General features: G+C 38.7%; 1 protein-coding gene across 1 annotated transcript in view; it reads left to right on the forward strand.

Annotated features, from left to right (window-relative positions):
* LOC139708119 (triple functional domain protein-like) overlaps positions 1–26864 on the forward strand; it is an 86707-nt gene that overhangs the window by 37348 nt on the left and 22495 nt on the right. Inside the window, exons 3-5 of the mRNA XM_071620097.1 lie at positions 11400–11523; positions 21316–21393; positions 22817–22984. Coding sequence (XP_071476198.1) covers positions 11400–11523; positions 21316–21393; positions 22817–22984 — 370 coding nt within the window. The remainder of the gene's footprint in view (positions 1–11399; positions 11524–21315; positions 21394–22816; positions 22985–26864) is intronic.

Genomic DNA, 26864 nt, shown 5'->3' on the forward strand with positions numbered 1-26864 from the left:
ACATCGATCATTATCATAACTTTAATGGGAACGATATCACCCTTGCCTGATTTCTAAGAATTTTAGGGTGCAATTTTGTAAACAAAGTCTAAGGCTGTTGTCACACTGCCATGAAATGTAGTTGTTTGCCTCCAAAAATTTGATTTTGAAGCATTACTGACCATAGACATAAATTCTTAGGGGGAAACTTCCTTGGTTAAAGGACAAGTTCACCTTCATAGACATGTGGGTTTAGTGAATGCAGCAATATTAGTAGAACACATCAGTGAGAGTTTGAGGAAAATCGGACAGTCTGTTCAAAATTTTTGAAGTTTCTGCTCAGTCACAGCTGGATGATAAGACTACTATAGCTTGTGATGTCACATGTGTACAACGATATAAAGAAAGAATAAAGAAAATTCAACATATTTTCACTTTTTTCGAATAACAAAAGAACTCTCAACTTCTCTCTTTCAGAAGGCAGGGTGAATAATATTACCCTTAACGTACGTCAGTAAAAAGTCAAAGAAATATGCACTTTATTCAAAAAGTAAAGTTTTGTGAAATTCTCTTTTTATTTTCCTTATATCGTTATACGCATGTGACATCAAACACTGTAGTAGTCTTCTCATCCAGTAGTGACTGCGCAGATACTTAAAAGATTCATAATTTTTGAATGGATTGTCCGATTTTCCCCAAACTTTCACTGATGTGTTCTAATAATATTGTTGGCGTCTTTCAATCCATATGTGTATGAAGGTGGACTTGTCCTGTAAGCCTTCACTCTGCACATTTATTGGCTTAATTTCATTCCTACCCCAGCCCCCCCCCCCCCCCCACCCCCACCTCCCCCATTGCAACAGATGTCTGGAATCTTTCTGGTGGTGAATAAGGATTACTATGAAAGCTATTATTTTTGCACGCAGATATTTTCACGAATGAGGCATCGCAGACATTTTTTTTTTTTTTTTTGCGAGATGTTGTTCTTGCAATTTGACACCAATGCTATCGTATATGTACTATTGGATACCTGTCTGTTCGTGATGCTTATGCATGTTCTTAAATTCATGGACAAACAGTGATTTGTGAAATCCGCAAAACTGATCCCTCAAGTTGACTTTCAGAAGTTTTAGAGGGGGACTACAAAAGTTTTAGCTGGAAAATGACAGCTTTGACAGTATACCTCAATGCGTGCTGTATCACGATGACATTTATTCTTGACTTTATGTGAAAGATAAGGTTAGAAGGATTACCAAAATCAATTCCAGTGAAACAGCTTTGCATGCTATATCGCTGGCTAGGAACCAGAAAGTTGCCATCGAGTTCAAGAATTTGAGCGAAATGAAAATGAAACAATCAGTTTTCATGAAATAAAAAGTGTAGTTAACCAAAAGTGGGTCGATTTATAAGCAAAATAGTGAAGTAAAATAGCGCCCTTATTGTTTTGATGTTTAAATTTTACCAAAAATTAAAAGAATTTAAAATTGACACCATGATGTCTATAGAGGAGATCAAGCTGTACAATGTGATATCAATAACTCAATACCCTCCAAAAATTGAGGGTAAATGAACTGTCACTGTACAATGAAACAAGTTTCCATGGAGTGCAAACTTTCTAAAAAGTTTCTTTGACACCTGTCAATCAAATGATACAGGTTGTTGCAGATTCACAAGTCGACAGAAAGTGCACTGAATCTATCAGCTTCCCCGCTTTCCAGAGCATCATGTGTAAAGTTGTTTGTGGTCTTCAAAGAGAAAGAGAGAAAGGGGAAAAAGAGCAGAGATAACCTTTGATTTACACTTTTTTTGTCATTTCGAGGATTGTGGCAGCACGCATGATTGCCCCGTAAAAAGTTTCAGCGCTGATTTGCAGACAACCTTTTATCCTTACACTTCCCTGAATCCACATCAGCATATTCTCTCTCGTTCCCTCGCTCCAACCATCTCTCATCTCTTTCTCTTCTCTTCCATCTCTTTCTTTAACTCTTTATGTGCCATGGTGGAAACCCCCTGTGTGCCACATTATTCTGAGACAGCTATGTAGTCGTGCTGTGAGAAAACATTCTGTTTTTCAACTCTATGTAACTTTTATAAACCTCTGTTGAATTGGACATGCAGTGAGCAAAGTCCTAGAGGAAATGCCAGGCTTTGTTATGATGTAAATTGTATGGCAAACCTATGATTATTTTTCTTTCAAATGCCCAGTATCTACATTACTGTAAAGGCATGACTCTCGCACACGAAATAGTGACAGAAACAGAATTTACACACAAATCTACTAGGGAACACTGCTTGCTAGTCGGTCATCACATAAAATGCAAGCTATATGTGACCCTGCACCTCAAAACAAACAAAAAGTCGCCAGACATGTTCTTTTAGTTAAGACCATATTCTGAAAGAACAGACTTTACGCTTTAAAATGATGTATAACTCAAATCAAATGGACTCTCCTAACCTATCTAAATATTGGAAAGAAAGCACAAACTCAGGAAAAGTATGAACTGAGAAAAGAGGCTTTGAAGTACAGTGTCTATTCATGCGCTTAATCTTTACCAAACCGTGCTGGCTGTTCGATGAATGGGACAAAAAACAGGAAGTAACCCACCAGAGTAACAACAATGAAGGGATTATCAGATTAAACTGAAATTAAGCATGCCTCATTAACACATTATGTCCATAATTAATGCCAACTTTCAAAGCAGTAGCACTATCCTTTCAAATATTATTAGAGTTGAAAGTGAAGAGTGTGGACAAGGTTTTTCAGAAATGAAAAAGGGATTCTAAAGACACTTGTAATCACACTATTCTACCAAAAATGTTCGAGATAAACTGCTAAAAAAAACACACTTTCCTGCCCGTTTTATGATACCAAATTTTAGCATAATGTAAAAGAAGACCTGCTCTTTCAGAAAATATGAAAAAGTCAAGTTCGGCTAGGTTGACCCATTTCACTTATTTTCAGTCCTCGAGCAAAATCAGTGTGTGCGACTTTATGTTCGTTTTGAGGTGCACGGTCACATATGTGAGAGGAACGGAATCGTGAGAAATACTTTTATTGCACTATGGCATTTGGTGGTTTATCTATCAGTTTGGGTGGGTTTGTGCAATTGAGCAGAATATGCAAAATTGGCACGCCGTCGACTGAGTTGGGCATGTGAACATGGCACATAAAGTTAAAGGTTCCATTTCATTTTACGATCCCTTGTATCAAGCACATGAGCATATTTCTCGTTCACTCTCTCCAATCTTCAGTTCATCTCTTCTCTATTTTGGTTTTCTTTTCCTACCATCGTTCCTTGTATCATATTCCTCTTCATTCTCTTTTTCCAACCTTCTAACAGCCTTTCCTTCTTTTTGTTTCTTTCTCTTGATTCTCATTTATTTTTTATCAGGTTCAGTTTTATATCTCCCATTCTCATGTTTATTGTCTGTCAAATCTACTTCAGCTCATCTATTCACAAATTTTCTCCTTTTTTTCTGCAGTTCTTGTTCTAAGCCTTTCTTTTTTTCTCTCCTTTTTATTCTCTCATGTTCTCTTTTCTCTCTTCTTTTGTCTTTGAAAGTCTGACAATCATCTGATACATTCCTTTTTATCCCTTACTTTTTCTCTCCTTTTTTTTTTGGGGGGGGGGCATTTTTTCCTTCCCCCGTACATTAGTTCTCACGTTAAGGAATGTAAGAGCTTTCTTGAAAAATGTTCGATGGTATTTAAAATCTTTGCCACTGCCTCCTTTCTTCTCTCCACTCTCTTCCATTTCCCCCCATCTTTCCCCATCTCTCTCTTTCAGTTTGCTCTTTTCATGTCTATATCTGTTACCAATGATCACCATCAGAGAGCTCTGTGAATGTCTGTTGGACAAAAGTTTGCAAACTGCCTCAATACATTCCGTACTCTCTCTCCCTCCTATCTCCATTTCACTTTCTATCTATTTGTCTCTCCTTTCCCATTTCTCCCATTCTTTTTTTCTCTCTTTCATCTGCTGAACAGAGGGGTGCCCTTTGTGAGGTTATAAACTCCTCACTTCCTTTTGTCTGCTGTTGTTTTTTTTTACCTTTTCTAAAGAAGAAGAAGATGAAAACTCTTCACAGGTGAAATCATGTGAAAACATGTTTTCTACGTGTAGTCTGCTCTCCTGGAGTAACCTGCCTTTCTACCTCAAGGCTAGATTTCCTTCCTCATGTATCGTGATAACTTTATGCCTGCCTCGGGCTGAAGTCAAGGCTAGTGCTGTCCTTGATAGTTTCAGGAATGTAGTTGTACTGTTGTTGTGTTTTTTTCCTTGATGCTGTTTTTGTTGCAGATTGAATGATGTGCCTACTCATTTCAGCACAAACTTGGGGTATGTTCACACATGTGGTCTGAAAAGGGCTTGCCACGTACCCTAAGTATATGTTACTGTACGTGCTGAAATTTTCGCAGTGGTTTTATTTTCGCGAATTTCGCGAAACGCCTTTGAACCACGAAAATAACCACACGCGAAAACAAAAATGTGCGAGACCCTCGCAACCGCGAAATTAACAACACGCGAAAATGTCCTAGAAGTAGCAATTCGCGAAAATATCTGTACGCGGAAATTTCAGCTCATACAGTACCATGTGCACCCAAGTATGTATATTCCAAACACATTTCTTATATGCAGACATATTCAAATCCATATGGAACACATATTGCACACCCCTATACACACATATCATTGGCTGAGAACCAGAAGGGCGTTATCGCAATTTTAGGGAATATTGAGTTATTGCTATCACATTGTAGAGCTCAATCTCCTCTACATTATGATGTCAATTTTAGGTTATTTTAATTTTCAGTAGACTGTAACAAATTAGAAGCACAAGAGCTCTATTTTACCCAATTTTGGGAACAACGCTTATAAATCTACTCATTTTTATTGATTAAACTATGTATGTCATGATGAAAATGTATTGTTTTGTTTCTACTTATGCTCAAATCTTAGAACATGATAGCGTCCTTGTGGTTCTCAGCTGACAATATATGTGTAAACATATGTTTTGCAATCCGTGAAACAATAACCAGGTCGGGTCATCTTTTAGGGGATTTCCAAGATGATCCAACATGGAATGCAGCATTGGGTTTCTAGTAAACAAGGAAAGGGAAGCAAGCTATTCAGCTGAAAACAACGGCAATTAGGAAAACAAGAGCTGACTGCACCAGAGGGGAAAATGAGGAGAGATTCATTGCACCATTTCTTAGCTGCTTCCTAAACAAGTCCATCCAGTTTTTACTGGCCATAGGTCTTGTAATTTGGCCATGACTCAGGGGTCAACCAGTCATAATGCAGCTCCTTCATACTTCTGACAAGCATCAACTTTCCAGTCTCATGAATATTTATGGAGACTGGAGTTTAATTGTTAGATGAGTTCCGTCAAGAGTTTAATTCACTTTACACAATGAGTATTTTGTGATATGAGTTCATTTTCGGCTAGGCAGTACAACTTAAGAGCTCAATTAACAGAAAAGAAAGTAATAATTTCATTTTAACTATGTGGAAATATCCTCATTAGGTGATTGGTGAACTTTAGTGCTTCATAAATAACTGGTCTCAACAAATAAAGCAAATCGAAAGTGAAACAAAACCAGTTTGCCTTGTATTTAAAGGACAAGTTCACCTTCATAAACATAAGGATTGAGAGAATGTAGCAATATTAGTAGAATACATCATTGAAAGTTTGAGGAAAATTAGACAATTCGTTCAAAAATAATGAATTTTTGAAGTTTTTGTGCAGTCACCACTGGATGAGAAGACTACTGCAGCGTATGATGTCACATGAGTACAACAATAGAAGGAAAATATAAAGAGAATTTCACAAAATTTCATCTTTTGAAAAAAGTACAAATTCCCTTGACTTGTTACTGACGTATGTTATGGGTAATATTATTCCCCCTGCCTTTAGAAAGAGGCAAGTCAAGTGCTCTCTTATTACACGAAAAAAGTGAAAATATGTTGAATTTTCTTTACATTTTCTTTATACTGTTGTACGCATATGACATCACAAGCTGTAGTAGTCTCCTCATCCAGCAGTTCCAACACAAAAATTTTTAAAATTCATAACTTTTGCATCAATTGTCTAATTTTCCTCAAACTTTCACTGATGCGTTCTACTAATATTGCTGCATTCTCTCAATCCTTATGTTTATGAAGGTGAACTTGTCCTTTAAACAACAGGTACATACACAATGTGCAATAAATATAAAAATTGCCACAGAAATAAGCAGCCTTTCATGTAGCTCATTATTAACACTAGGTACATGATTTATGATAGTGATTAATATTCTGTATGTAGTGAAAAGAGTCATAATGACAAATTACTCAAAAATGACCCCAGAATTTCTTAAGATTCTTTATGAAAATTGACAATGAGGATGGTAAGCTGAGTTCCTGTAATAAATACTCTACGTCTGCAAATGAGAAACTACAGGTACATCAATTTTCCTTTGTTTTAACATTTGATATCTGGAGCACAGTGGTATTCATGGCAGAGGGCAGTTCATAATTTGAACAGCTGGGAGAGTGTAGCAAGGCGACAAATGTGTAGGAGGAGAATCACAACATTTAAAATTTGAGTTGCATATCATCCTGCCAGCACCAGTTAGCCCAGCAGCAGCAGTTTTAGGCCATGTGCACAATATAACGTGTGAATTTAAATCTCGAAGATTTAATATTTCCATTGTTACATCACAGACAAGTATACTTACGTGTACTTGTCCATAATGCGTGATTGATAATAAATTGAGTGAAATAATTATTAATCAGAATGGTAGAGGCGTGTTAGCAGGGAAGAAAGTATGATATGTTGCCATACCAAAGTTCAGCCATTCTGGAATCGAGACTAGGAGCAGTATTATGAGCCGAACATGATGGGGGGATACAAGGAGCTGGGCGCCTTTTCTATGTCGATGTTCGATGTTCATGGGAACTCAGAGTGTGTGACCATCCTGCCGTCTCTTCTTCAATGATGGGAAATATCCTTGAGGTGTTTCTCAACCTCCGCTGTGTCTCTGAACATGCTCAAACGATCTCTTTCTTTCAGGGGTGTTTCAGACTTACAGATAGAGACCCATATGTAAACACATTTGTGAAACATCTCTAAAATTAAACCTGTTCAGATTTGCAGAGTGCTCATTCCCCTCACTGTCTGCCAACCGTGAACAACTTTCTATTCAGGTGTTGGAGTACTTGATTCCACGGCTGGTCAATCAACTGTGCAGTTCTTGATTTTCTTACCTACAAACATGCTGTACAAGTGAGCACCACCGTTTAAATTGTGCCTTGGAAGTTTGAAACCATTTAGATGACAAATGTGCACCCAGAATCAAACAAAATGCATCCAGATCCACAATCAGACAAATGCGATTCTAGTAATGATGATATTGATAAAAGTATATGGGACTTTTAAGGTGCCAAATTCATCTAATGAATAAATGCTCAAGGCACAACCATGTGCAAGATAGAAATTACTTACAGATACATAAGAGGCAGAAAAAACGACAAAGTGAAATAGTACAGGACATATGTGAAATAATGATAATCAATTATTGTAAACCAAATGAAATAAATACTTCTTGAGATTATTCTTAAATACTTTAACAGAATTTGGTTTAATTTTGACCCTCTTAGATATGATTAGCATAGAAAGTATTGGCATCATTAACAAATGAGTTATTTTTAGAGTTTGAAAATGTCTCTGAGATTGCTGGCAATGTTCCCTGTCTTCTGTCATCCAAAGCTCAAGGCATAAGCTGCTTTCATTGCTTGATGCTTTGCACGTCTGCCCGCAGCATCCTTATGAAAATAAGCTCGTACGAAAACAGATCCTCCATTTTGAGAGTTCCCAGGTGGTGTTCTCAGCTGGGTACATGAATGTTAGCGCTAACAACTGGCATACGCAGCAGGGAGAAGCTTAGATGTGGCATCTTTATGCTATGAGGTGAAGCCATGGAGATTGTGCTTGGAAAAAAATATGACAATGATAATCTCCTTTTCTTGAGAACTGAGTCAACGATTAAGTCAGAATTTCTTTCCTCCCCCAAGGTAAAATAGTCGTGGGTCGTATTCTTCATTCCCTGACCCAAAACAAGGAAGAAAAGAAATGAAGAATATCAATTAAGTATTATATTTGTTTATGTAATGTAGAAAATTGCATTGTGTGGGTGTGAAAATTATCAGCATCCTTTTTATGTGGGTGTCTAGCATGAGAACATGTTCTATTTGTAGGTTTTGCTCCTAATGCTATTTCTACAAGTGTATGCATGTCTTCCGCCCGCCCCCTCCAGTATCTATAGAGATAATTGTGGGCTGCGAAATGTGTTATAATCCCACATTATACCCTAAAGGCTTCCATTTACACCACCACCACCACCACCACCAACTCCCTGCCCCACCCCAATCACCCACTGTAATGCTACTGGAAAGATATAAAGTTCAGCGGCATGCTGAATTGTATGATCCTACAGATTTCGCAAAGGGTGGAATGTGAAGTTATTGTGTTCATGACAGTGATAGACTGTTTACAAAGGGCTGATGACTGCTGACATTGTACAGTGTGTTGCTGAATAGGGATCTACACATTCATCCAGGCATCCTCAATAAAATGACTTTATTAGGTTGACACATTTGTATAGGGTGACCTAGTTTGCAAAAAAAAGCTACCGAATATATTTTCCATTAGTGTGTTTGTGTGTGGGTGTGTGTATGTATGTGTGTTTGTGTGTACCTATGTGTGTTTTGTGTGGGGGTTATCTATCGAGCACCTGATGTTTTTTTGTCCCTTCGATATTGCTGAACAACAGAGAACACACCTGAGCATAAATGAAGAATGTCTTGGAGTGATTACGTTGGTGCTTCATGTAACAGTTCTGCTGGCATATTCTGACACACAGACACACACCCACACACGCACAGACAGATGCACACACATACACATACATACACACAGACACTGAGATCATGATTTAATTTAACTGGTAACTATCCATCTCACCTCATGGGTGGGGATGACCATCAGTATCATGAGACAGACCATCAGTGTCATGGGAATGACCGGTACCATGGGACTGACCATCGTATCAAAGAAATGGCATGGAAGAATGCTCCTTACGGATACTTACTAAAGTGACCCACACGGTTCCGATGACATCAGTGACCGATAAATAGATCACTCAATCCATCATTTTTAAATAATCAAAGAAGGGAAGAAAAAAATTAAAAGAAGATCACTTGTATTATTGTCAAGAGAGTGGAAAACCTTTAACTAGATTTCCACAAAATACTGCTACTAAGTACGTGGGTGTCTATCGTGATGGCATAGTCCCTTTATAGATTTTTTTTCTCTCTCTCTCTGAAAGAGGGTAATCTTTACTTTTTAGGGTCGGTTGCTCGCTATCATATATTTATGTGCCGTACTGAGGAAATATTTCCACTTTATGGAAGAGATCCGATTCTGTGTTGGCCTACGTTCTCCCTCTGCCGGTGAAGCAGTAAACCGCTTCTGGCTGACACCTGTGTCAGCATAATACACCTGTGGAGATTGACATGGTGTCTGCCTCCCGTCTACTGCCTATGCAATATTTGTGTATGTATACACCTCTCCTTCGTTCTCTTTCTGCTTATATATCTCTCTGTGTATATACACACGCACATATCTCCCTCTCCTCCTCTCTGAAGAATCTTCTGTGTTTGTACTTGTCTATAAGTAAGTTTGTCTGTCTTTATATTAATACTGTCTTTGTACTTTGGTACAGTATGTAGAATGTATGGGCATACATTGTACATGTTTACAGTACATATATTTATGTATCATGTATGAATACCAGTGTAAATGAATAGGCGCGGTCAGACTGGCAAAAGATTGCGAAGTTTAGGATCGCGATCTTTACGATTTGGAAGTTTTGCCAGTGTGACCGCAAACTTCCCGCGAAACTTCTCGCGAAACTTCTCGATCTGTTTGCGGGCGGTGTCTCCGAAACGTGAGGCCATTGTCATGTACAGATGTGCATTGTTACATCATTATCACTAACCATCGGACGGCGCACTCTTTCTTGCGCGCGTACGAATGGCCCAAACTTCTCGATCTTTTGCAAGTCTGACCGTGCCTTATGTGTATGTATATGTACTGTGTGTGTGTGTGTGTGTGTATTTACGTATATATGTATACACGTGTATGAACGGTATGTTTGTGTGTATGTATGTATGTATGTACAATGTGTGTATGTGTGTATCTATGTACAACTGTGTTTGTATTTATGCATAAACGTAACCCATAGCTCCCCGGGCATTATAATTCCCCAGAGGGTTTGTATAGAGTGGATTGCACAGGCAGAACCAGTGAGCTTCTACTATTGATTGTACCAGGTTGTGCCAGTATATGCGTAGCCTCTGGCATTTTGAAGGAGAAGTTTTCAACCTTGCTAAGCTTTAGAGATTCCTCCCACTACTCAGTTGATCTTTCTTTTTTTTTCATTGACAATAGAAATGTATAATGCCGTACATACAAATGTACACTCCAGTAGTGTTACACAAACATGGCAGTCAAGTATATGTGATAACAGTCATGTGAACTTCGCTGCTGTAGGCTTGAAAAGCTGAAACCCTTACACACTCCCACCCACCTACAAATGTACACACACATACACACACACACACACACACACACACAAACACACATACAAGCACACACACGCAAACATAACACACTTTAATAAGCATATACAGTACACACTGATGATAGTCTTTTGATCTACATCGCTTGTGTTTTGTTAGTTTTTCCTTAACCATAGATGTACACTCAGATACCACTTGCTCAAATGAAAGGATTCAACAATTTGTTTTTCCTTTTGTTTTTCATTGCATGAGTTTGCTTGTTATACATTACATAGATTACTCTCCAGTTCAGAAACTCATGATTGTATAAAATGCTCCAATATTGTGTATGGAAGAGCAGTGGGAAAAAAAAGTTTCCATAAAGATTTTGTTATCTTCCTGCTGTGGTGCTGTAATAGTCTCAAGTGACAGTGATATTGATTGATTTATTGAGGTATTTCATTAAAAATCATCCATGGCTGGCTGCAGGCTAAATTGCAGACATTTTTTTTTAATATGTTTACTTGCCTTAGATGAGGTATAAACTTTGTTTCATTTCAACAGAAAACCTTACAGCAAATAAAATGAAAATGATAGAAATTCTGCGTTCATGTGGTTTGTGGGGGGTTGTTCTTGTAGTCTTTCTTTCTTTTTTTCCGTCTTTTTTGGCAGAATTCGGGAAATTCCCTCTCTCAGGTACATTTTGCTTTAACTTCGCAAGTAAAACGGTGATAACAGAGCTGTGGTCAGAGATGGGTTCTTGACCGGTAGTGACCAAGGATTCTTCTTCTGCTCTCTCTCTCTCCCTTTCTACAGGAAGTGGTTGACCAGCCCGATCCGCAAGCCGGGCACCAAGGGGCCGGACAGGATAGAGGCGCCCAACAGAACATCATCGACCGGCGGGTCTGGCCGGGCCCGGAGACAGGACCAAAAGGGGCAGGTAGGTCCATACCATGGTTTTTTCTTGCTAGCTATCCTCCACAGTCTCTGTCATATAATCTGCCCCCCACCCCACCCCACCTCCATCTGTCTTCCTTCTCTTAGATATCAGAGCTGCCAAGTCTCCCTGATTCTGCAGGAGTCTCCCCGAAAATGTCAAAATCTGTTCAAGTCTGAATAAGAGAATATTAAAATCTCCCTGATTTGGGAATTATTTTCGCCCATTGAAATGTATGTAACACACAGATATCTCCCTGATGTGCTGTGTGGAATCTCCCTGATTTGGATATGGGAATGTTGGCAGACGTGAGATATGGGTGAATATATCATCGGCTGAGAACTAGAAGGGCTTTATTGCAGTTTTGGGGGTTATTGGTATCATGTTGTACAGCTTGATCTTCTCTACATTATGATGTCAATTTTGAGGTATTTTCATTATCAGTAAAATGTAAAAAATTCTAACCACAAGGGTGCTACAAATGTATTTTATCTTACATTTGGAACAATGCTTGTAAATCTACCCATTTTTTATTGAATAAACTTTTTTTACACTAAAATCTTAGAATGCGACAGCACCCTTCTTGTTCTCAGCTGACGTTATGTTTATATGTATTTGTATTTATATCTCTGGGTCTTTCAATTGTTCTGTATCTCTTTGTTTGCAGTTATGTTTGTGTGGAGTGTGTGTGTGTGTGTGTGTGTGTGTGTGTGTTAGTAATGTGTGTTGCCATGGTGTTACCTCATTAAGTTGCAGACGTTGAAGCCTGCTTTTAGTTTTATTTCATTTATTTCATTACATTTCATTTGTCTCTTCATTTTCATTCTCAGGGTGGATAGCTCTTTCAGTAAAAGACTGATTTTCAAAGGAGTTACACCCACTTCTCCTTCTTTCTTCCTTTCTCTCTCTCCCTCTCTCTCCCTCTCTCACTCTCTCTGTCTTTCTTTCTCAGTAATTTATGTTTCTCACATTTTAGCTGTATTTTTCCCCCTTGCATCGCATTCATCATGCCCTTGGTACATTCAATTTTCACTATAAAGTCATCACCGATCGGGAGACAATGGCTTGACCGTCAATTAGTCTTAGTCTGGCATGGAGAATTACCCAGAGGAACATTTTTGAGTGGATAAGAACTTCATAATCATCCATTGAGCTCTGCCCCTGATGAATAGTGGAAATCACATTGAAAAGGGAGATTTGTCTTCTAGTGACAATGCAATTTGCCCATGAGATTTCGTCCTCTGACGTTGCTGCTGCTGCACACCTCGGTTGAAATTAACAAGAGGGCTGTGGTGCAGTGATGAGTGAAGGTTGAAGCCATAAGCTAGTTTTGTGTGAGGTTACACTGTCTTTGTGATACCCTAATGATTGAAGAGAATAATAGAATTTCCTTGCAGAGCACTTGATTTTATGGTTTGTTTGTTTTTTTACTCTGCCTAGGCATAATGAAAGTCACAGTATTGTTTAAGATGCAAAGTTAACTCCTTGCATACCACATACACTGCTGAGTGGATGTCATAGTAATCATGGATCAGTTTCTCACTCAGAGAAGTCCCACTGTAAACTCCCAATTAAGATTTCATAATCATTGATTTGATTCAAATAAACATCTGTGAAAATTCGTGATAAAAATTACAAATGTCCTTTTTAATGTAGACTTTTTACTTTTATGCATTTATTGTTGTACAAAAAGAAAACCATAGATCCATCTCACACAATGACAGGTAATCCAAGTAAGGGGTTGATGTCATTATGTGTCATATTTGCTTACATACTTTTTTTTTTTGGGGGGGGGGAGGGGGGTTAAACAAGAAAATTATATTCTTGTGATATTACTCTTGGACTCATTTTGATGTAATTGAGCAGAAATTTTATATAGTAATTTTGTAGTAATTTTTAGATTATTGACATGATTTGTGCAATTCTTTCAAGTCTATCACAAGCGAAGGAAATTTTTCAGCAATTTGATAAGTAAGATAATCATTTTGTGATACACTGAGGACCATAGCCATGCTTCATGACATGGCCATACTTTATGATACATTGACCTTCTGTCTTCTGGAATCCTGAACAATTAAAAGATGTGTTCAATAATTCATGTAGTTCTATAAAATGTTTGTCATTCAACTAGTGAGTGCAATAATCTGTAATCTCCAGGAGTTCAAGGTAAATATGACTACAGTCGTGCTGAAAAGAAATACGGAAAGGCAAAGAAAGCAACAGTCAACTGATGAATAGTATGTACCGTGAATATCAGGAAGAAAACCCGCATGCCACACTGTCAAAGTTTGGTTTGCAAAGCGGTTTAACAGAAGAAAGAGAATATTATAAGAAGATAAATGAGCTTAAAAGAGGGAGGAACGAGAAGGAGCATAGGGGAAGGAAGAGAGGAAAGCGTAGGAGACGGAGTTGAGAGCTTGTATAAGAGGCAGGTTTGATGTAAGCTAAAGGCGGCTATTGACGTCACCGCGGAGTGAGTGCACGTAGTATCGGCCAATTGCATTGCCTATGCCAAGCTAAAGAAAGCAATCAGGAGCTCGGTGGATGCGGGTGGGTGGGGGATGGGGGATGGGGGAGAGGGGTGTTGGAAGGGGGGGGATGGGGTGGGGGTGCTGATCTTACAGCTGTCAAGGACAAGGCAAATAGTCTGCTCATTCAGACCCTTTGTTACATGTGGACATGACATTTATAATATCTGTCATGTAGTGGTATTGGCCCACCACTCCATCAAATACATGAAAAGTCTGCTTCAGAAGGCAGGACGAGGATCATGGTTCTCATTTTTCAGCAAAAATATGAGGAGATGTGATCTCCTGTTCATCTCATGCTCAGGTGGAAATGAAAATGGTGGCACTTTGCTCTTAGGAGTAAAGGTTGCGTCAGAAAGAAGTTTGGATGGATAGCGATTGGAAGTTTGCATCTGACTGCCACCTGTTCTGTGCTAGAGGGCCAGTATTGGAGCTCCTTCATACATGTATGTAGTTGGGATTTTGGGGTATCTAGATCAACAAATCATTATATCTTGCTACATTGTAGTTTCAATCAAGCCAATCATTGAAAAAAATATCAGTTTGCAGTAATCATAAGTGTGAAGGTCAAACAGATTAAATCATTTACCAGTTTGAGCAAATACGAAGTCACAGTGTGTTTTATCTAATTTCTGAATCAGAAAAAAGTGATTGTGTATATTATAAGGGGTGTAAGAATGAGGTGAATGTGTGTCTTACTAGATCTGTTCTACATATGTTCTTCCTTCTCTTTTTTTGCTCTTCTTTTCATTTGTCCTATTCTACAAATCTTTATTCTCTTCTTCTTTTCAACCTCGTACCGTAGACCTCCATCATCCAAATCCCACATCCTTGTATCCATCTCCTGTTTCCTCCCATCCCCTCTCCTCTTCTAAATATCCTCCTCCCATCCCCTCTCCTCTTCTAAACATCCTCCTCCCAAGATGTTACTTTCCTGTCCCCTCCCCTCAACTTACAATTATTCTGCTCTTCCAATCTTATCATTAATAAACATCCTAGCGAGCAGTGCTGTATTATTACCCTCCCTGTGCAGGCTCTTGCCTCTCATCACTGCTACCACAGCCTCGCGCCGGCGGTACGGTAGCCAGTGTGCATATTATCCAAAAATAGTCTCCCTCCGCTATGACGTATTTGGTATTTTTTGACATTTCGGTAAAAATGAGAGCCTAGCATCCTGAGGGGTTTGTGCAGCTAAATTTATACCCGTCAAATTTAAATTCTCCTTTAGAAGAAGTATATCAGAGGCAGAATTTGGATGAACACAGACAAGATGCGCTTTATTTTTAGGAATGAGAGGGAAGGAAAAAGTCGAATTATTTTCCTTTTTTCCTCTCCATGCGGCCATCTTGTTTATATTTTCAAAGCACTCACAGTTGTTTTCATGGGCAGAGTAAACTGGATTTGCCTGGATGGAGATTATTCAGTCTCCACACGAGGAAAAAATGACTAAATATCAAAGAGGTACTTAAGAAAAACCACACACACATCTGAGGAGTACAGTGTTACTGGCATCCATCATTCCAAATCTCCCCTATACCTTTTGAATTGGAATTATTCTCTTATACTGATTATTCTGATATTTTTCACACCAATCACAGAAGAGTTTTCATAAGCTTTACAGTCAGTGGAAGTACTGTTATATAACCTTGTAGCACCACATTACTGCATTGTCATTGTTGGATTTTTTTTTTGGGGGGGGGTGGTGGTGGTCTTTTTTTTAAGGAAAGTTGTGGTCCAGGATTTGTCTGCTTGTTGATGATCATACTAATTCACATCCCTGGAATATTAAAGGGATTGTATAGTTTTGGTCGAGACCTAACTTGAGGTTTCTAACATTTTTGGGGTGAGATGATGAGAACCCTCTTAAGAAATATGAAAGAGCATGTAATTCCAAGAGGAATTCAACATTTATTTGATGAAAATTGGTTTTGAAATGGCAAAGATACGCAAAATTCGGCAGTCCTAATAAAAGGTGGGACCCAACTTTTATTATTATTATGATCGCTTTGTTTTACTTTGTTTTTGGATGTCTCAGCCATTCAAAAACCGATTTTCATCAAATAAACTTTGAATTTGTCTCAGAATGGTATGCTCTGTACTATTTCATAAGTGGTTTTTTGGTATCTCACAAAAAGTTAAAAGCCAAATTTTCGCCTCCACCAATACCGTACCATCCCATTTAATGCGATATTCTGACCATGCTTCTTTACAAGCATGTTTAAGTGAATACTTGTTTATCGCGAAGTCCCCTGCCCCTAGAAGTTTACTTTCTATGTCAATACCAGACCAAGTGTGTGGTTGTCTCCATGTTTGTTTCATGTTAACTAATATGTATACACTCAGTGTACAAATCATAATTTTGTACTAGACTCCTACAAATATGCTGAATTAAGCTAGTGTACCAGGAAATTATGACAGAATCAGAATTTTGTGCACAAGAGCACTCTACTCGTGGACTGCAGTGTTCGACCCATTATGTGCGCAGGATCGTGGCTGTTACATGTTGTGCTTTTTCATTGGTCAGCATTAACCCATTGAGGATGAGCTGATTTTGCTATAATGATGATTTCTCATCGACATCTGCCCAAGTATACTCAGGACTTCATGTAGTCTTCAACAGGTTGAGATCATTTTCTCAAGACCTGACCTGATCATAGGTTAACAGTCCACTCTCAGGTGTATCAAAGTCCTTCAGTCCCACAGAAAAGCCACAGTGACACAAAAGAGATTAAGGGGATTAGGTAATCTCCATTCACTGGCAATCAGGTTTCAGACATACATGTATCTGCCAATTTGCAAAGACAGCACCATAAGAGTTCAACAATTTGTGTGGAAGCTTCAAAGAAAGAACACGAGACTGTATAGCTATCCTTTCTTGAGGTCTGCCACTAGTTGCCTACAGAGTAGTTGATCTACCCACTTTCATATCTTCTACTGATTTCATCCTGGGGGGGGGGGGGGGGGTGGGGGTGGGAGGGGAGCATGTCTCCCCTTCTCTACCATGATTGTACTGCAGATTGTCATCTGGCAAATTACCACAGCTGATTCATATGACAGTTATACCATGAAAGCTGCGAGCTGCGAGTGTATCAGTGTTTACGAATGCATGGTGCTTCTCATGTGGACATCATGTTTTCATATCTTTAGCTGATTATACATTGCACCACAACTCTATTTAGGACAGACTGTGGCCACACTCCTAGCTTTCAAAGCAAGCCTATTAGTCTTTCATATGTCTATTAAATGTTGTAGTCTCTCCATATTATTCTCAGTAAGATCATCAAGTTCTTGACACAAATTTGTCAGAACTACAGCTGCACATAATGCCAAATGAAAATGTCAGGATAACATTGTGTGCAGTCTATTTCCCTTTTAGATATTCTTATGCATTAGATATTTCTTTATGTGGCTGATTTAATGATCAGCATATGGATACTTATCTATTGAGTGCACATAAGTAAGAATCAAAGCATTTCTTTTAAAGTGGTTTCAGTTTGATAGGGGCTTAGATGCATGATTGAAGTATTTGTATTGGGTTCAGTGCTAATGAACATAACTCATTTATTAACAGTCTGTTGTCATAGCCCAATGAGGCATTGCATGATGAGAGTGTAATTTCCCTATGCACAAAATGATGAACTTCTCCAGTGCAATGCTACACTGTAGAAAGGTACATGAGGGAGTTTTGAAATATTGTATTTTGCAGTTATTCAAGTACAGGTACAATTTTCCTACCAAATTGTACCATTGCTGTAGATTGTTTGTTTTTTTGTTTTTTTTTTTTTTTTGCTTGTTTTTTTTTTTCTTCAGGAAAGGGTACGAGGAAAAATGTATTAATGATCAAAATCTTGCCGAACATTTTTCCCCTAAACTGTTGCCCACAGGAACCCAGTATGTATGTCATGGGCAAACTGTGAAAGTTTCAGAATCCCCTGAGAAGCAGATGAACAGGGCATATGATGAATTCCCCACAGACTTTCAAGTAAGCTCTATGGCACAAAAAAAAAAGGTGGGGGGGGGGAGGAGAAGGTATGTAACATATGTTTAATAGGAACCAGTGAATGGATAGGGAGAGAAAAAAAAGAGAAGAAGTATACACATTGAGATATATAGATAGTAAGAGAATTTGGTAGAGGGAGATATGTAGATAGATATGTGTACATCCCTACAAAGATGAATACATACAAAGACGGATAGATGTAAGAGATAGATAGAGATAGAGAAATAGATAAGGGAGATTGTGAAAGAGATAGACATAGAAAAAAAAAGATAGGTACAGTGAAAGATAGATAGATAGATAGAGAGAGAAGTATGTAGAGAGATACATAAAGAGAGATAGAGAGAAAGAGAGATAAAAAAATAGGTAAAATGAGATAGATAGATAGATAGATAGATAGAAAGAAAGATAGATAGATTGTTAGATAGATAGATAGAAAGATAGATAGATTGTTAGATAGATAGATAGATAGATAGATAGATGGATGGATGGATGGAGAGATAGATAGATAGATAGATGGATAGATAGATAGAAAAATAGGCAGATAGAGAGACAGACAGAGAAAAAAAGAAGATGGTAGCAGAGAGACATGGCTGGAGAAAGGCTGAAAGTGCAAATCACATCCTTTTTGCAAAGGGATTGTAAGGAAATTAGATTTTAAAATCATAGGGCTTTGGAAGAAGCCTCATCTCTCCCCCCCCCCAAAAAAAAAAAGAGAGAAAAAACAATTCATTTGAACAAAATGTATCTAATTGCACGCTGTACTGCCCACACAGTGTGTACAGAGGAAGGTAGGACGACGGCGGTGGGGGAAATTCGTAGAGATTCGTGAAGACGCGACGCACGGGAATGACGCTCAACAGGTACCACGTCGTCGTACGGTGGATGCGTTGTATCTGCATGAGAGAATGCTGCATGATGGGTGCGCGAGGCAAGCGAGGCATGCATGCATCCCGTGCAATTCAAACAGTGTGTAAATGCCAACTCTTGCTTCACTGGGCAAAAATGACCTTTTGCATTATTTCTCTCTCTCTCTTGGGTTTGTCTCCTTCTCTCTCTTCCCCTCTCTCTCTCCCTTCTCCATCTTTACATTCTGCCTCCCTCTTCCTTTCTCTCTCTCTCTCTCTCTCTCTCTCTCTTCTCTGTCTCCCTCAGCCTCCTAGTTTCAAAGAAAATGAAAGGTTTTCACAGCGTTGTGGTGAGTGCAGTTGCGATGTATTAATGCAACCGGCAAATGTCAAGGGGCTATCTGCAATATCCACAACTTGTGAGCTTGCAATGAAGTGGACAAAAAGGGAAAACAAGGGAAGAAATACAGAGATGAAAAAAACAGAGAAAAGGAAAAAAGATTGATAGAGACAGATTTCACAGATACAAAAGTCTTGATAAAATATGACGAAAATTATTGTAGAAGTATGGTCAGGTTTGTTTGTAGGTAGATGTAGGCTTTGCGAATAGATATGCACAATGAATAGTATTTATTGTGTGTGTAGTGTATCCAGCAGTGTACACATCAACAAGCATTACTTGCCACTGTGCATTAAACCTCATGCACACGGTGGGTGTGTGTATGAGTTAGTGGGTTGTGCCCATGTAGGGTAGGTCTGTGTGTACCGTACGTGTGGTGTGTTTGTGTGTGAGCATGTGTGTAGATGTCTATGTGCGTGTTTGTGTTTGTGTGTTTGTGTGTGTATAAAAAGTGCATACAATACCCTTGCTGGTGAGCTTGATAATATGTGTAATGTTGAGTGCATGGTGAAATGATAGCCTGCCCTCACTGGCTAACATCTGACTCGCTGCCATTGTTTTATGCAATGGTGGGATTGTACAGGTGCACAACAGGTGCTTACATGTAAGTCTGTACCTACCATCTTGCCCCCCCCCCCCCCCACCCCTTCCACATCAATACCCTCCTTGTTCTTGTTTATGATTTTATGAATATTCTCTCTTCAGCCTTTTTCTCTCCTCTTTCTTTACAGCTCCTATTCTCTTTCTCTTACGCTCCCTCCCTCTCTCATCTGCTCTTACAAATTGTATGCTCAATTCTCTCTGCGTTGATGCAGCCTTGTGAATCTTAGCTACACATACGCACATGCATGCATGAATATGAGAGTAGTGCGTAAACCGGGTAGTAGATGATTCTATGTTGATTGAATACAGCGGTGTTGAGCTGTAGTGCACAGTCTGTATTGATCTTGGGGCTTGAGCTACAAATACGAGTTATACTCAGAAGATCAAGTGTGTGTAAAGGGAAGTAAAGCAATCCTGTGATTGGCAGTTGCCTTGAAAAGATGCAAAACACACACACACACACACACACACACACACACTCTCACCAACTTATATGAAATACACAAGCCATTTATGAAGGAGGTTTTTTGGCTAACAAATTCAGACTTAATCACCTGTTCAAAAAGACTGAAAATATCTAATATATATTATGCCAAAAATACTGTTAAAGTGGTTAGGAGCAAAAAGAAATATAAGGAATTCAAATGGACAATCCACTATACATATACATGGTTGCTTTCATGCGTACTGTTTTCCATGGTTGATATCTTCATCTTTATGAATATCATGTGATAATGGTGCTCTGATGGATATCAAAAGAAATAAAGTTCTTTGAAGAAACCCAGTATACCACTTTTTCATATATTTGGTTTTAGGGGTGCACCAGAGTACCTACAATTCCAGATGAAGTAAAGCATATATTAGAGTTGCTTCAAAGAGAGGAAATAAAATGTACTTCATATTCACACAGAGACAGGACAAGGGTCTCTCCTAGTAAGCGTTAGTAATAACGTTGATGTGTATTGTTACCTTCTTTCCTCTTACTCTTATCTTTTCAGTGCTTAGAGATGTTTTTGTGTGATTAGCACCTTATAAACATAATGAATCATTATCATATGAATCATTATAATTATTATATCAATCAGGCAGAGAAGGTCATTGAAAGAAGTTGTGGTAAAAATATATTCTCTGTTCTGGACAGATTCCACAGAATTGTATCCATAGGTGACATTTGACATCAATTACAGGAGGAAGTGGTACAAAATGTTTCTTTCTGGAATGATTTTGAATGCTGTTGCAGTTTGGTGCATAAGCCGTGGCCAGACTGGCTCCATCCATCCAGACCCCCTGCAGTGACATGTGAATGACAGCTACGACCTTTGGGAACTGCTTTGGTCATCTGGTCAGTCTATGTAGTTTGGTCAGTCAGTGTCCGGTGAATTTACGATTTTTTCTTCTTTTTTGTCTGTTTCCCACCAGGAGCCATTCATCGAAGAAACAAGCCAAGAGGGCGGGGAGAGGGAGGAGTTGGCGGGAATTGACAACGTAGTGCATGAGGTAAGTCAGATCCCCAGAGCGGGATATAGGAGAAAAAGTATTACTATCTTGTTTGCTTGTTTGTTTGTTTGTTTTTGCTTTTGTTGTGTTGTTGTTGTTGTTTTTTTGCCTGAATTTATGCTGAGCTTCAAACATCAAAATCAAGCAAAATTTGATGTATCCAGCCAATCACGATCCAGCATTTTAGGCATGTGTTTTAAATAGAGGTAGAGTAATTCGCAATTGTGCAACAGTTCACCAGAGATGTCATTACATACAGGATTTAGAATTTTGAGGTTTGAGCCTCAGCATAAATTCAAGCAAAAAAATAGGTGCAGTGGTAATAGTTTTTCTCCCAAATATTGATATTTCAATCAAAATTAAGATGTATCTTGCTGTTGTTGTTGTGGTGGTGGTTGTGGTTGTGGTGATGATGATGTTGATGATGATGATGATGATGATGATGATGATGATGATGGTGATAATGATGGTAATGAGGAGGAGGAAGAGGAGAAGAAGGAAGAGGTAATGAAGACTCTATAGATGTGATGGTATGGTAGTTAGGATGAAAGTTATTATTAAAGGGATGATGATGGTGATGATGATGAGGATGATGGTGATGAAGATGATGATGACGATGATGACGATGACAATGATGATGATGACAATGATGATGACAAGGAGGAGGAGGAGGATTATGATGAAGATGACAGTGATGATGATGATGATCAGGAGAAGGGGGAGGAAGAGGTAATGAGGACTGTATTATAGTAATGATATTAAGCAAGATGTAAATAATTTCAAGAGATGGTGATAAAAATGATGATGAAGAACAAGTAGATGGTGTTTCACTGAATATTTCACTGAATTTTGTGAATATTGATATTGATAATGTTGATGGACATGTTGATGATGGTAATATATATGATGATAATGATTGAGATCATTATGACTGTAATTGTGATGCAATTGATATTAAGTGGACTATTGTCAAGGATTGTGTGACAATTTTCATTTTGTGAACATGACTCATTACCCAAGTACTCGATTAAAATGGCATCTCAGATCCTGTAGCAAGCACCAAGTGGGATAGAAGTTTAAGGAGCTCAGCTCAGAACTGGGAGCACATTGGTAATGGGATGATACCATCTTATGTTACAAAAAGTTATAATACAAGTGTTTGATTACAGACATTATTCACCAGTAAGTTTATCTTTGCCGGAGCGTGCACCGCCACGTAATATCTACCAACTCCTGAGTTTGTGTCTGTGAGGTTAGATCTCTGTAGCGTCACAGCTTTGTATGAGTCAGGGTGAGTAACGTCATGAGACAGCTCTGAAAAAAACAACAATATACTGCTGTATTTTTCCAAAGACGATCGGCAGGCATTACCGGCACCAAAGTCACGAATCTCTCCTCCCCTCTTGTGTTTTTTTTTTCTCAGGCAAGCGGCGAGAACGTTGACCTAAAGCCGACGGTTCGGGTCACCGAACTTCCCATCGACGAAGAGGAGGGGGAGGCGGAGGCCGTGCCCCTTCCCCCACCCATGGAGCTCCAGAACCACTCCTCTTTAATAGGACCTCCTTCCAGTGCAGCCCATGATAAGAGAGAGGTAAGATTCAGGGGGCCACGCCCATTTTTTGTTTGCAAAACTTTTGGAAAGTTAAGGAATAGGACCTCCTTCCAGTGCAGCCCATGATAAGAGAGAGGTGAGATCCAGGGGGGCCACACCCATTTTTTGTATGCAAAGGGGGGTGGGATGGATGGGAGGGAGACAGGACCAGCCAAATGGTGTAAGAAATATACAAGCCTTGTAACATTGATGGTTGTAACTGGTTGAATGTACCTATTAAGCATGTGCTTACATTTTGTAGTTGATTTTAGCATCGAAACATGCAGACAAACAGGATCAGATGATACACAGAGTTGTAAGAAGATACTTCACAAAAACTCTTCAGATGGCACAAGTCTGCTTACCAGTTTTGTACCAAAAGGTCACTAATGCAGTGCTTCAAACATCTCTTGAGATGTGGAGTGCCCTAGCAGAATAAAATGCAGTACGAAAAACACAAACAAGCAAATAGTGACATTTAGTGAGTCCATACATGTAAAACATTATGAAACCTTATGCGCCATGCACAGATATTGTATCATGAAATCTGACTATAGTAAAATTAAGATTTATAATGGCCGGTTCTCTTGGTACAGAAGCAAAGACAAAGCAACTGAGTGTAGTTTCAGTGTATTAGGGTAGGGTGTTGATAGGGGTTTAGGTTTAATTTGATGTGAGGATTAGGACTAGGATTTTTAAATAGGGTCATGTTTGTGGGTAGAATTTGTGTTTCGCTTAGTGTGCAGATATTTCATGGGAGCAACTGTCGCAGAAACAAATGTCATGGAATCTACAGAACAGCTTCCGATTTTATATTTTCTTCAGAATCTAATTATCAGTAGGATCAAAAATGGAAAGGAAATTCACAATGAACTTTTCATCATGGACAAGATTTTCAGGGTTCTCTCTCTTTCTCTCTCAATGGAAGAGGTTCACCAAACTTGCAACTGGAAGATAGAAATAGCAAATTGATTTCTTTGCTAAAAATGTGCATAGTTTGCCATTGTCTTGAGGCGTCCATTGTATTCGTCATTCATAGATTTGATGCAAAGATTGTATGGGTTTATTAGGAGCAAAAAACAGAGAAGGGATAATTCAGAAGAGCCTCAAGAAAGTGGAACAGTTGCATGGGATATAAGCTATATTTGCACATACGTACTCAAATGTGATAACGCACCTGCAAACCAGCAAAAGGTTTCAGGGGTTTTGTGTAAGACAGAATTTATTCTGGTATTTCTTCTTCTTCTTCTTCTTCTTCTTCTTCTTTTTTTTTTTTGGAATGTTCAATCTTTTATTAATGTTGAGGAAAAAAATATTTAGCCTTGATAGAAATTGTTTGTTTTTTGGGTTGGTTTTTGTTTTTCGTAGTTTCTGATATTCATTCACTTTATAGATGATACTGAAGCAAGGACAAAAAGAAGTCCTTCAGTGCTCTCTAAATCTGGTAGATTTGCTACACAAGAAATAGACCAATACACAGACATTTTGAGAGATGCTTGCATAATGACTGCTATACATTACATCTTTACATACATTGTACTAGACTAAGTTGTCCTTACTGGTTGCAATAGACCACTGGCACTCACCTTACATGCTCCTCGGACTCGCCGACAAGAAAGACTGACGCATTCACCAAACATTTACCTGGTAAATTAACCAGCCTCAAATTTTCTAGAGAATTATACCCTGTTCCTCTCCATCAAAAACAAAAATAGTTTATACTGATAGATGATCTGATTTGATGGCGAGATTCTGTAAAGCCTGAAATACGTCAGCAGAGGTGCCAACTATAATGCTTTTGCAGAATTTTGTACTGCTTTTTGTCAAATGTTTTTCACAAATTGTATCACTACGCATGTCTACTGCAGGAGAGATACGAATACTGTTTTTTTCAACCAAAAATATGTCTTTTCAGCAGTTAGAAGATTGCAATTCTGTTTGAAATTCCTGGCTGAGGAATTCAAACACAACATCTTAAGATAACATTGTGGGAATGATAAGCTAGATGAAAAAATGAACAAGTTTTTAATTAAGACAGGAGATAGCTACCTGTATGACAGCAAACTTTTGCTTGTATAACAAACATCACATTTCCTTAAGGAGTTTTTTAACTAAAAGACTCGAGTAATTATGCCACTACTGTCTTCACCTCCATTCGTTTTTTGGATTTTACTTTCATTAAGATTTAATATCAGTGAGATTAATCCACGCTAGGATGTACATGTATTATACTTCAGTACAATCTTTCTTAACATGTACACGTTCGTGTCAGCATGAATGCTCCATACCCATACATCAAGTATCAAGAGTTAATGTTCTGACTATTTGAACACTAGTATGTTTACCCCACGCACTCTGCGTTCCATGATCGGTAATCATGTATTGCACATGTCCATCGTAGATATACAAATTTGTATCAGTATACATCATGCTAAACTTCAAATGCCTCATTGACCATCAATTAGAGCCAACTGCATGCCCTGCGTCACTTTAAAATCCGTCCCCAGCAATTTTCCGTCCTCTCTGCCCACCAAATTCATGTGCACTCTGGTGGCTAACCACCGCCGGCCGGGGGGCACTAATTAATGTCGTTAAGGGCCGTGCATTTGGATATTCGGCAGCCGGCTCAAGCGGAGCCATGGCACCGGGTGTATACGCCGACACGCTTCACGGTGCCCTGTCGTGCATGCCAAAGCACCATGCTCCACCGAACCCCCCTCCCCGTCTACTCTCTCCGCAAACATGAGTTAGTCGTATGTGATTCCGATGTATACATGTCGACAGCAGGGGGACACGTGTCGAACAGAGTAACCACAACTTCCATCGGTCTCCTCTTGTGTAGTTGTAGCTAGCGAAGGATACTCAAGACTATTGTTTTACCCATTTGAGGCTAATGTAAGAGACATTCAAGCTACTATGATTGGTACTGCTACTTGGCAGGTGCATCTGCGATCAGGTACACAATGCCTTGCCAAATATTTCTGTCCATCATTAGTGTTTGCATGGTGGCTATTTCATGCCCAATATCTCATGCAATTCAGTCAATATAACTCAGAGGTCATCTTCCTCTGTATAGGCAGGGTAGTCTCAAGGAAATTACATCAGATACAATTTTGTGTGTGGCACAGAAACAGTGATAGTAATGCACATGGTGATGAAAATCATCATCATTATTACCCCATTATCATCCTAATCATCATCTAACCTATCCTCATCCTCATGATATTTATGATTAAAGTGAATGAGATAATTATTATGATTTAATCATCATAGTAATGTTATTAATAATGATCTTGAAAATGTAAGAGTAGTAATGGTATTAATTTTCTATAGCATTATTATATGTCACTCAATAGTTTGTAACACAAAGCAATAAACAGGAAGTAGGTCACTGACCTGTTACTCCAATACAGCATTTTTTATCAAATTTTCTCATTCCCAGAGCCATTTTTTCCAGAGTAATATTCATAATAAATTGGGACATGTTCGTCATCAACCGGTCAATCTCCAGACACCATAACTATCAGTTGGCCAGACACGACGTGCAGCTTGATTTCCAGTAGGCTTAAATCCAAGGCTGAGTAGTTCTTAAATGGAACTATCCGGTGTACAGGATTATGTATATGTGCACAGTGTGTGCAGGAAGGATTGTGTAGCTAGCAGTCCTAACTGGAGATGCTGTACATAATACATGAGCAAAACAAAATGAAAAAGAAGATGTAGTCTTACATGTATGTACAAGCTATTCCCTTGTGATTTTGAATATAGTGATAGTAGCTACACAGTGATACTACATACATATCAGAGAGAGCATCCATCGATGGTGATGAACAAATCCATTAAATTTTCTAACCAAAATCTACCTCAAATTTACAATTGG

Source organism: Diadema antillarum, unplaced genomic scaffold (genome assembly GCF_040938485.1).
Source record: "Diadema antillarum isolate AM-2024a unplaced genomic scaffold, OU_Dant_1.0 seq00001310_RagTag, whole genome shotgun sequence".
Classification (NCBI taxonomy): domain Eukaryota; kingdom Metazoa; phylum Echinodermata; class Echinoidea; order Diadematoida; family Diadematidae; genus Diadema; species Diadema antillarum.